General features: G+C 33.3%; 2 protein-coding genes across 2 annotated transcripts in view; one reads left to right on the forward strand and one right to left on the reverse strand.

The window, feature by feature from the left end:
- LOC140447412 (pyrokinin-1 receptor-like) overlaps window positions 1-13297 on the forward strand; it is a 649679-nt gene that overhangs the window by 541365 nt on the left and 95017 nt on the right. The gene's annotated exons all lie outside the window — the stretch shown is intronic.
- LOC140447411 (inter alpha-trypsin inhibitor, heavy chain 4-like) overlaps window positions 1-13297 on the reverse strand; it is a 57436-nt gene that overhangs the window by 12911 nt on the left and 31228 nt on the right. The window contains exons 8-10 of the mRNA XM_072540049.1: window positions 10870-11148; window positions 4993-5040; window positions 2012-2062 (exon numbers count right to left, since the gene is read on the reverse strand). Coding sequence (XP_072396150.1) covers window positions 2012-2062; window positions 4993-5040; window positions 10870-11148 — 378 coding nt within the window. The remainder of the gene's footprint in view (window positions 1-2011; window positions 2063-4992; window positions 5041-10869; window positions 11149-13297) is intronic.

A 13297-nucleotide genomic window follows, 5' to 3' on the forward strand; every position in this document is an offset into this window, starting at 1 on the left:
CATGGTGAATTTTATTCCCTCTTTTTCGTCCTTTATATCATTCAGAAATGTGTCTAGCAACTCTGATTCATAAGGCCATATTAAGAATACATTATCTACATATCTCCACCATACTGTGGGTTTCAAATTTGTTTAAAAATAATATTGAATTCAAAATCTTCCATAACTATATGCTAATAACGGAGATAAACTAGAGGCCATAGCTAGACCAAAATTTTGCTTATAGAATTTATTATTTGGTTGAAAACAGGTAATATTAGTACATAATGTCATTAACTCCATTATAACTGATACATTTAGTCTTGTTTTAGTTGCCAATGCATCATCATTCTCTAATTTTGTTTTGATTATATTTAAAGTCTTACATAATGGCGCATTTGTAAATAAACTATTTGTGTCAAAACTTCCATAATTCGATTCGATAATTTATTTAAAAAAATGTGTATTTTTTATAGATGTGTTATTTTTATTTGCACATTTTAGTATAATATTTAATAAAAAAGGAAAATTCATGATACTACAAATAGGTTTAAGTGTTGTATTTGCCTTATGAACTTTCGGTACTCCATAAAAATGAGGTGTCTTGCTGTATGAGGTGTAATTAATCTTCTTTGATAATTTGCTTAATAATCTTTTAACTTGAATAAAGTTCTATATATTCTGTTTTTCAAAGGCTTCGTTGGATCCTTTGTTTATTTTGTATAAGATCGTTTTGTTATTAGGTCTTTAATTTTGTCCTCATATTGAATTTTATCCATTATCACAGTTGCATTTTCCTTGTCTTTTTGTAGGATAATTATTATCATATACATACAGCCTTTAGTTCCTCTTTGCTTATGTTTTGTTTAATTTTATTAGGCTTTTCAATTCAATTTTACATTATGAATATTGAGTAAGTCAAGCGAAAAATCACATCCTTGTCTAATCTGCTCTGAATTGGCTTGAGAAACTCAGATTAGCGATACTATTGCCATATTGGACTGATACAGAGTTTTAATAAGAGTCACCAGGTGTATCAGGCACTCATTTCTCTTAAATTGGACCAAAGAATTATCCAGCTTATACAATTGAATTACAATTTCACGGTTCACGTCTACCTTTTCCTTTTCAAACCTTTACTTGCCGTTTGTTCCTGCAGTATTTGATAATGTAATTAAGTTTTTATTCTGTTTTGATGATAAGCAATAAAATTTTACTGACATATATTATTAGTGACAATGTACGGTAGTTTTCACATCTGGTAGTTGCTCCTTTTTGTGCAGTGGAATATAAATTAAGGTACAGAAAACAGATGGCTATTTTTCCCAACGTGGGCATTTACGATGATATAGAAATTTAAATTAAAATCTAATTTACGAGCCCCTCCCAATATCAGTTGGCCCACCTATGGAATTTGAAGTTTATGAAGTCGATTACCATAAACAAATTATACTCTGCATGTTCTATAAGTTCCCATATTAATTAATATGACAATATTGTTCTGAAGCTATTTTCTTGTGGCATTTTAAATTAATTTATATTTAAATGGGAATAAGCCACAATTAAAGGTTAAAATACGTTCATTGACGTTTCAACTTCCACTTCGGAAATCGTTCTCAAAATACAAACATTAGTAAATTGAACTAATGTTCAATGAGATGAGAATAGACTTTCAAAAATTGCCCTAGAAAACAACCCGCCTAGTTCAAGACCTCCCGAAAGACCACCTAAAAGATGGAGGGATAGTTGGCAATCTACGTCCCAGGAAATTAACCAGAGGCAGCTTCAGAATTAAACAGATCGAAAGATCTCCAAGAAGTAGAAGAAGAAGAAGACGAAATTTAATTTTCTTATCAGTCTAACGTTGGGCCAACTGATACAGGAAGTGGCTCGTATAACATAAAGTATATTAGTCAGCTTTTTATGTTAGTATCTAGTTAATATTGTATGTGTATGTGTTTTTCACTGTTGTCGTCTATAATTCCAGCGATTCGGATGACGTTAATTTAATATTATAAAAAAATATACGTACCAAATTGCTGATTAGAATACACTGAAGGTCTTGCATTTGGACTCCCCAAATCTAGAAATACATAGTTACTAATATATTTATACAGAGCTATTGAGGAAAATCCTAATTAATAGAAAGAAAATAGCTTATTTACTTCCCATTATAAAATATAAAACAATATTACATTATAGTTCAAAATAATAAAAGTAATATGTAATTTAGAGTCAAATATTTCGTACATTTCGGTTAACGCGTAGAAATGTTGTCGGACCATTCCCATGATCGAGTTTTTAGTTTAGTTTTTTGCGTCAGCTTACGAGCTCCTTTGAACCGTGTAGATTTACCGACAAATGGCGGGACTCGCAACGTTTGTGCGGCCCGCCAAGCATTTCTAAAATTTCATTTATTTTATCGACTTTCTCCCATCAATATATAAATTTGAACTATATTTATAAAACATTGTTTAGGGTGTAATGGTATTTTACATTTTTCGCACAAAAATTGAACCTTTTTCTTGCAAAGTCCGAAACGAGATTGTTTTTCTTAATAAACAATTAAATAGTTCATACCTTGAATGTAAGACCGTTTTGGGATTCCGTCTTGTTGCGCCGCGTTTGGTATCTTTTTTGTAGGTTTCCAGAAAGTGGCAAGCTATTTGCCTTCTAAATTCAAGCTGATCAAGGCTTTCTCCGTTTTTTCGGTCCAAATGTCACGCGTTTTGAATAACCATGTCAATTCCATGTACTATTAGCGGACAGTACCATTTTTCCCTCTTATAGAGATCCTGTAAAGACTAATGTTTTGGTCACAGCGGTCTACGCCACCCATAAAAGAACTGTATTGCTTTATCATATTCGATTAAGAAAAAAAACGTGTCTCTTCTCCTTCTGGGAAAACCGTTTGACTAGGTGATGTGCTTTTACTGAACAAAAGTTAGATGCAGTTGTAACAACACTAATGTCGTGCCAGCGACAAAGTATAATTCCTGTGTTTTTATCTAATATATAATCGTAAGTTCCCCTTTCCTTTTTTTTTTTCATAGCTGTTGGAGCGAATATGGGGCATTTTAATGTTCTATTGTCTGTTATTGTACCTGTACCGAAAAGACCTCTAGTTCATAACTCATTTAGAAGAAGCAGGGATGAAAAGAAGTTATCAAAAAAAAAGTGGAATCACGTTTTTGACCAGCGTGATTAAAGCATTTCTGCAAAAGATAAAACAACCGACAAACCAAGACCCAAGTTTTTGTATGAGGCTGGTATTTGCACTGAGTTGTCTTGTTGATAAGGTGTAAACCATACAATATAATCTAGACGGAGAGTACCTATGCAAAGCTTATAACCCCAACGAATGGGTTTGTTTCGTATAAATTATTTCGTAGGGTGTCTTTCAAAATATGGTACCATAGCTTCATCTAGGCTAGATACTTGAAATCTAAAGTTTACGCTAGAGCACCCGACAATATTGACATTTTGAAACAAAAAATTCTTAAAGAATGTAGGGCAATTTCCCCCGACACATTTCAACAAGTACGGAAAGAGTTTAGAAATAGGATGCATTACTGTCAGGAAATAGATGGAGCACATTTTGAACACTAACTATTAGAACTGGTTGTTAAATATTTATTAATTAAATGAGAAGCTACAATTTTAGTAATTATTTAATTTATTCATGGAAATGAGCTTAAACTCAAACAAAATTATTATAACGGAATAGGTATTTTCAATACCTTTTAAACGAGGTATCACTTGCCATAAAGTACTATTTAAAATTATCTGTCATAGCGGCGCTGTAACGTCATCTGTCACTATTACGTCACTTGTTATGACTAGTTGAGATGCCTACATCTGTTTATTTCCTCCCTCTAAATTTCACTAGTATAACAATAACCATTCAAAAGATACGAGGAGGAGAATGAACTTTTAATTAGCAATATATAAGGCAAATATGTCTATTGTCATCCATAGTGCCATGTGATATATCGTATGTCGGTATACATTTATTATTAAGGACATATTAGGATTCGATCAGTTGTTTATTTTGTATCCAGTCAGAGGCCTTCTTTAAGTCAATAAATCGAAATTTGACTTATAATTAATCTATTTGTATCCATAGTAAATTATGAAATCTCGTATAACGGTATACGTTCATTAATAATGAAAATACTGTGTAGTACCCTTTTGGTAGTTGCCTTGTTTGTTTTTTCGTATCTAATATATTCGTTCTTTCCTTTTCTTTCATTTGCTATGTCGCATGTTAGGATTAGTACAGTTGTTTATTTTTCATTTAGCAAGAGGCCTTCTTTAAATCTATAAATCAAAATTTGTTTTTTAGTTAAACTATTTTTATCCATATTACACTATGACAACTCGTATGTAACTATACGTTCAATAATAATAAAGACTGTGTAGTGCCCTTTTAATAGTGGCCTTGTTTGTGTTTTTTCTGTCTTAATATATTTATGACATTCTTCCCTTCATTTAATCGCTCCAATCGGACCAATAAAAAGGAGATATGATATAATGCTCTCTTAGCAATGCCGCAATGTGTTTTTTGTCTCAACATATTCGCTATCCCGTCCCCTTACCAATGATGTATCATACGTCACGATCCGACGAACTATTTTACCCCCACCACAAAACGCTCAAAAAATGATTAGAATGAACCTTTGCATTTTCTTATTGGATTTTACATGGGAAATTAAGCAAAAACGGTATGGCAGCGTTTTTACAGACATTTACTATTTATTAATATTTATTTAATTTGTATTTACTTATACATAATTATGTTTAACTTAATTTAATTTTATTTTTATCTATTTACCTGTATTTAATTTTATTTAATTTATTTTTAATCTTATTTAGTTTTAATTTTATTCTATTTTGGTAAAGCGTTGACGTTTGTTGAACTTCATTTTATTTTTAGGAGTAAGTGTTTGTTTATCTTACCCAATGACTTATAATAAATATATATTACACCAGAGAGTAAATATAATTTCTTACCTGTTAACAAGTTCATACTTGTCTCAGGGGAGACGTTAGAGTTGAGTTCTGTAAATAAAACAAACAGTTTTATTCTATCAAAGTTCTATCAAAATTTGTATATATCACAACAACAAATCCACGACCTAACAGCATAAGATCGATTTGTGTTACCAATATCGGATCAGAAGAGCTCCAGAATAATAAAAATAACCGTACTCCTCTTGAGGACGGAATTACTGAAGAAATGTAAGATGCAATACAAGTTCTGTACCATCCGTGAAGAAGTGGATAAGTCAAATTTTCGCTAAAACAAGATATCTCATTATATGTCCCAGGATATACGATATTACGTATATCCTGGACTGAGCCCGTGACCAACGAAGAGGTACTACGCCGGTTAGGTAAAGAGAGAGAGGTAGGAATAAGTATAAAGAAAAGAAAGTTGGAATACTTGGGTCACGTTATGAGACATAATAAATATAGAGTACTACAACTGATCGTTCAAGGGAAAATAGACAGCAGAAGGGGTCCAGGGAGGAGAAGACACTCGTGGCTCCAAAACTTGCGGCAATGGTTCGGATTGTCATCTGCTCAACTATTCAGATCTGCCGTAAACAAGGTCAGAATAGCCATGTTGATTGCCAACGTTCGGAGCGGACAAGGCACATGAAGAAGAAGAAGATATCTCAATCTTGAAATAGTTCTCTTTCAATTTAGTAAGATGAATAAATGAGTAATTTAAATTTGCAAAAGCTTACTTGGTAGGAGCCAGTGAATATTTAAATTTGACGATTTATTTAGTATCAGAACCGGTACATCGTCTAACATTGAAGAGTTTTAAATATTTTTTTAAAATAATGTATGTTAACTTGACCATCCGGGTATATAATATTCAGTCGGTGAATAACTAGGTATGTAAAAATACCCACTTGGGCACGTTACATTTTGCTTTATTTTTCTTGGCATCTTCAATTACCTTTTTATCAACATAACAAAATGGTAGGGAGTTTTATATTTGAATGGAGAGTAACTATATATTCAAGATTAGTCCATCTGGAATTATTTCCCGTGATAGACGTGGAATTGCGCCTTCAGGTAATAAACGCTCTGCGGAAGAAATTTAAAACGCCAAATATCGCATTTTGTCATTTCCTAAAATATGAAAGCCACTATTGCGGAAATAGGACATCTAAAAAGTACTTGTCTATACTAAAATCGCAATCAAGATGCACTAGAAATAAACACACCAAGACACGTTAAATGTTACAAGGAGCTTATGGTATGAGAGTGCTGCACTCTCAAATAATGATTTACAATCCGACAAGCGAGAGCTGGCGGGTGAGTTGCGCGGAAATAGAAAAGGAATTATTCCAAGAGAGATAGGAAAAGTACTTCATTGCGGGTGTCACAGATGCGTAGTTTCCGTATCAAAAATTTAGTTGGGATCTGAATATGTGATGTTAGTAGATATAGGTTGTATACTTATCATATTATTATGTTAGAAAATTGATGCAAGTTTTGAATTAAATTTCGTTATTTTCCAATATGTCCAAATTTGTCAAAAAACTCAGGGCAAACATTTTTTAATAAAATATATTTATGCAGAATATGTCCTGCACGTAACGAGTGTTAACTAACTTAGGTGCAAAGTTATATAAACAGTGTAATACATATAAAGATATATTACCTATATCATTTTTCTTCAGTAAATATAACAATTTCACTTAAAATAACAATTATATTATCAATAATAGTAAACTGCAAATTACTAATTAACTGATCCATTGTTTACTTATTATTAACTGGTAATCTTCTTCTTCTTCTTTAAGTGTCATCTCCGCGGCAGAGGTCGGCATTCATCATAGCTATTCGGACTTTTGAGACGACTGCTCTGAAAAGTTCATTTGATGTACACCTGTACAACTCTCTCAGGTTGCTCAGCCATGACATTCTACGCCTCCCTATGCTTCCTTTCCTTGGATATTTCCCTGCATAATCAGTTGGAGCAAGGTGTATTTCTCTCCACGTGTAATATGTCCGAGATATTCTAATTTTCTTGTTTTAATTATATTTAAAACTTCTCTTTCTTTATACATCCTTCTCAGAACCTCTTTGTTTGTGACGTATTCTGTCCACGATATTTTTAGAATTCTTCTATACACCCACATATTTAATGATTCCAGTTTTTTTCATTGATGTCCAAGGTCCAAGGTCCAAAATTACATTCCATAAAACAACGTCGAAAAAACATAGCACCTCAAAAACCTAACTCTTAATTATAATTTTAAATCCCTTGTACATAGCACTCTTCCAATTTTGTTGACATTTGCCCTAGCCTTTACTATTCTGATTTTGATCTCCTGAATGTAATCATGTGTGGAGATTGTTCCCAGATATGCATATTTGTCCACTTATTCGACGTTGGTTCCGTTTATTAGAAGATTCTCGGTATTTATTTGAGTTTTCAATATTCTCATAAATTTCGTCTTCTGGAACATTCATTATTAGACCGTACTCTTTTCCATACTACGCTATTCTGGTCACCAGTCTCTAAAGATCTTCAATATTTTCGGCTAAGATCCCAGTGTCGTCCGCATATAAAATGTTGTTAAGGGGAACTCCATTTACCTTTATTCCAGCTGTTTCACCCTCAATAGCCTTTTTCAGGACCTCTTCGGAGTAGGCATTAAAAAGAATTAGCGACAATACGCATCCCTATCCCACTCCACGTCTAATTTTAATTTCTTCTGACAGCTGTTCGTTAACAAGTACTTTTGCTCGCTTTTATAGTATAAATTTGATATGATTTGATATGGTATTAATTGTTTATGTTGAACTTTATCGAATGCTTTATTATAGTCAATAAAACATGTGTTTATATCTTGATTGGCGTCCAGGCATCTTTGTGTCAGTATATTAAGTGAAAAAAGAGCTTCACGCGTTCCTAGGCCTTTACAAAAACCAAATTGTGTATCATACAAATTGTGTATCACTGGTAATCTAATGCGCTGTAATTTTTTATTTATTTATTGATTCTAATTTTATTGATTGTAACTGAACGGAACGGAGGTTGGTGACCACATTTTGAAAAGCTTCTCTGTCTTTTGCAACGTGGAATAATTCGTCTACAGTCATGTTTGTTCAGTCTCGAATATTTCGCAGCCATGACTTCCTCTTTCTAGCTATTCCCTTTTTGCCATCAACTCTACCCTGCATGATGACCCGCAGAAGACTATATTTATGAACTAAATTAAATTATTTAAATCTGAATTTATTTTGAAAATGAGTATTGTAATTACCAGTTAATTGAGCTAGACGTTCTTGTATCTTTTTTTAAATCAACTAATCTGCACTTTATCTGCATTAGCTTCTTCGGTTGTAAACTTAAAAATATTTCTCGTGCTTGAGATCCCATAGGTTTGTCTTTTAATAGACTTTTTAATAAATATAAATAATAGTTTATAATATAGGGCCACCCCAAATAAAAATGTAAATACTTGACAACACTGTCAGAAATCTAGCACCAATCACACGATGTGAACTCGCAGCCGACAACAATAGAAATGAGAAATCCCTTCTACTTTTCAATTTGTTCTAAAACATGATTTACAAAGTTTATACATTGTAAATCATGATTCGGGTCTGTTCCTCGTAACATTCAAGTGTTTTGGTTTGTTCATTTCTAGTGCATCTTGATTGTGATTTTAGTATAGTGACTTATCTATTTCTAAAATGTATGACATGTACAAAAAAACAGTAGACAAACAGGTCTCATTAATGTTGTACAAGAACTGCTTTCACAGTTAGAACCTTACATTAAAAAACCTAAACAGGATACTTATTCTAAATGTGATATTTTCGAAACAAAATTAAAAGATTTTGAAGAGGAAGAGGAGAAAGAGAATTTAAGACAAGAGAAGGCTAAACACCATCAGCTCGCAGACGATGCCTATAAGGCGAAACAGGTGGTTAAGGAGGTTGCGTCTTCAGGCACTAAAAAAGAGCATACACTTTTGATCTTCAATAGTGCCTTCCAACCACCTTTTTAATAGCGAACACTCTCTTTTATAAGCGTCAACTGTGGACGTTTAGCTTTTACGTGTAATACAGATCATGAAAGAAAGAAAAGAAAAGAAGATAACACACATTAAGATCAATTACCCTATTGGCTGGTATCAGATGGTAAGATCCTGCAAAAGAAAGAAACCATTTAAAGTAGTGGTAATGAAACAAGATTTCTTAGATTTCAGCAGTCTAGGAAAAGGAGCATTAATCGTTGTTAACATCGACGGAGAAAAGTTCCTGTGGTAGCCAGTGCAGTGGTTCCAGTATAATAGTAGAATTGGAATAGTGAAATACAAACATAGTTTAGACGACGTAAATATATTGCTCCAAATCACAGACAAGGTTCTACCAGTTAACAAGGAGAAAAGAAAAATACCTACTTGATCTTTTGCCGCTCATCGATGAAGTTTTTTATAATTTTTACCGGAATTTACCCACTACAGATATGTACGATTTGGACCCCGATTTAAAAGAGTTTGATGCCGACAGTTAGTAGTTTTTTGTTTCCTTTTCCAATTAAAGTTAATATTGCGTGTTATAAAGAAATAAAGTATGAAAACGTATTTAATGTTTTGTCCTGAAATTGAAGTACAATAAGTCGGTAACTCATAAAGAACACAGAAATTTGGCGTGAATAAGTAAGATTTTTTTAAGCGTAAGTGATATACTTGCAGCTCATAATGATGTACGTCATTCGTTGCATGATTAGCCACCAATTTCATAAGAATACGAAACTGAACATAAATTTTTTATTCTTGTAAAACTATTAAAATTATTAAAATGGCCATACTGAAAAGTTTATATTTTTGATTTATCGACTTATTCACATCTGGTACAGAGTTTAGAGGCAATTAAGTTCTTCTCAACAAATGTTTAGCAGGTAATAAAGTCCCACGCAGCTGACGAAATGCCGAAAAACAAGATGATGGGTGATCAGCAGAATATCGAAAAATATGGACCCATAAGCCTACTCGCGCATTCATACAAAATTCTCACAAAAATGATTACTAATAAGCTATAAACTCGAAATATTGGCCTCTAAAAAAGGCAAGTTTCTGCAAAGATAAGACCCTTGATTCAGTTGAAGTATGGGCCATATTCGAAGCAATGGATAACGCTAGGACGGACTCGAAATTAAACGATTTGTTCCAAAACAGAAATACGGAAACGCTACATTAAAAATAAAAATTGATGAGACCACAAAAAAGTGGGACAAGGCGATACAATTTCTTCTAAATTATTTAAATTGGTTCTAGAGAATGTCTTCAAACTGCTTAACTGGGAGCAAAAAGATTTAAATATTGATAGACAATATCTGAATCATCTCCGCTTTGCGGACGATATTGTAATAAGTAGTAACGAACGAAGAAATGTTTTAGAGGGAATAGATCAAGACGTAAGAATATATTTACTTGGTTTATCTAATAAAGTTTAGCAGAGAAATCAGAGTTTAGCTCAATAGAATTGTCATTAAGAACAGCAATATTTCCATAAATCTTAAGGCAAAATTTTTGTTTGACCATAAAAGCCGCCAATAATATGAGAATAACACAGCGTACAGTGGTGAAGAGTAGAGGACGTAATACAACGCGCTGCTTCATTAAAATGGTCTTGGGTATGATACCAGGATACCAGGTGGACTAAACACATCGCATCGTACGGCGAAAACCTAGGGTAGGTTATACCTGGATCGACCTCTAAAAAGATGGACCATCTGAAAGGCGAACAAAGAAAAAGATACAAATTAAAATGGAAACATGAATTGGAGTGGAAAGTCAAGGACTATTGAAAGAAAAAAGATTTTTACATAATAAATGAAAAAATACTTACTTGAAGAATCCTCGACGTTAATAGCATAGGTTTCATTAGGCTTGACTACTACCAGGGAACTTACATCAGTAACAAAAGAATATTTTAACGCCAGATCCAGAGCTTCCTTGGTTAGCTGTTTTTTATTTTGCACTAACTCTCGTTGTTCCAGCTTGTGTTTTATCGTTAAGTAAGCCCAAAGACGCTCCAATTCCCCGACTGCTGCTTCCCTTACTGGTGGTAATGAGACTTCACCGCGCTTGCCCTTACTCTTAACTTTCCACTTGGAGGTATCAAAAGCTAGAAAAGTAGTTACGATTTAAATTTTTATTTCGTTTTTATTTTTTATTTATTAATTTTATTAAGAGTTCAAATTCATTGCCAATACAATATTACCATATAACACAGATTACAAATAAAACAAGGGGTAATAAAAAGTGAATTTTGAACGAAGTTTGTAACACAACATAAGTTAGTTCACAAACAAAAACATCAATATCTAATTTCCACAGCCTGAAGATCTCTACTGTATCTGCGAATAGAGCAGTCCTTTATAATTTGGTGAATGGTCTGTCTCGGGGATCAGCAATCGCACTGTGAACTATCTGCGTGACCCCATCGGTAGACAGTCGGCACAATTACCATGCCCCGTACGTATACAGTCCTGTTTTATCCATATGGTGCGTGGGAGATTTGGTTTAATGACATCCACCTTGTGGTATCTGTTGTGGTTGCTTGTTGTAGTTACCAGAAGAGTCAAGTTCCAGTTTTACTGTTATATTAGGGCATAGGTGCCATCGTTTAAAGTAGTCGCAAAGCATATGTAGGTACTCTTTCAAATCCTGTTAGCACACTTCTTTGGCTTGGTTTTGAAAGGCGGTAGCCAGGTAATCGACATAAGCTAATTTTTTCAACTTTGTTTCAGGGAGGTCGCCTATACAAACGGTGAATAATAGTGGAGCAAACATTAAATCTTGTGGTAGACCATTATTTAGTTTTCTGTTGTTGATTTTTGCATTGTTTATATATGCTTGACTGTCTGATAAGGTAGATAGGACCTACTTTACAGACACTGTCGTTTGCGGCAGTGAGATCTATAAACGTTACTGCGGTTGTTTTTTGACGTGTTAAATCTGACTTCGATGAAAGTTTTTAGGGACTGGTAATTAGGAATTTATGTATTCTGACAGAATCTTTCCAAACGCCCTGGAACAAATACTGGCTTTTGTAAACGGCCTAATAACGGCTTACTTAATGAAAACTAAAAAAAAATTAAAAATTAAAATATTTCAAAAGCTTGGAACTGAATTTCAAATTGTTCGCCAATATAAAAATAAAGTAAACTACAATGATTTGGAAAATTTGTTGGTATGGTTAAAAATCAAATTTGTAGGCAGTAGGTTCTCAGAAATGTAAAAGCGATAAAGCGACGACATCGTTGCCAGTTTGTGATGGCAGATATTCTAGCAATTTATATTTTAATCATTCACATGCAGCAAATTTATCACAGATTAATGATCGTTTTGTATTTGTTAGGGTATCTAATAAAATGTATTTAATAACATCAATATTTATGTATAATATTATATTTATATCTTCTTCTTTTAGTAGCCTGACCGATTATCGAACGTTGGCGATCATATTGGCAATAATAGCTTTGTTTACAGCGGCTATAAATAAATTAGCGGTAGTCTCTTGATACCATTCTTGGATATTTCGGAGCCATGATGCTCTTCTTCAGCCTGGGCCTCTCCTTCTGGCGATCTGACCATGAATTATGAGGTGTAGAAGGTTATACCTGTCTGGATGTCTTAATAGATGACCGAAATATTGTAACTTTCGAATTTTTATCGTTTTTGTTATTTCTGTGCTCTTTTTTAATCGATATAAAACTATTTAATTTCTTATTCGATCAAAACTTATCCGCAATACTCGTCGATAAATCCATATCTCAAAGGCCTCCAATTTTTTCATTAGTGTCTCTGTAAGGGTGCAGCTGTCCATACCATACAGCAATGCGAAGAATATGTAGCAGCGTATTAATGTGATTTTAAGGTTTAACGTAATATCTCTATTAATTAGAATTTTCTTTAATTTATAGAAGGCGACTCTGGCTTTTTCTTATTTCTTTATTTATATCCTAGTTATCGTTAACGTTTACGCCCAAATAGGTAATATTGTGGACTCTTTCTAACTCTATTCCATACACTCTGATGTTCGTTGGTTGTAACTCCGTTTTTCTGACAACCATAAGTCTTAGAAGTATTAAGTTTTAACCCACATTCATTACATGTTTCGGTTACCTTATTTATAAGTCGTTGCAGGTCTTCCTCATTGGAGGCAATTATTACCGTGTCGTCTGCATATCTGACATTGTTGACATTAATTCTGTTGATTTTAATGCCTGTATCTTCAACTAAGGCTTCTTTGATAATAAATTCGGAGTAGA

This window comes from Diabrotica undecimpunctata, chromosome 8 (genome assembly GCF_040954645.1).
Source record: "Diabrotica undecimpunctata isolate CICGRU chromosome 8, icDiaUnde3, whole genome shotgun sequence".
Lineage (NCBI taxonomy): Eukaryota > Metazoa > Arthropoda > Insecta > Coleoptera > Chrysomelidae > Diabrotica > Diabrotica undecimpunctata.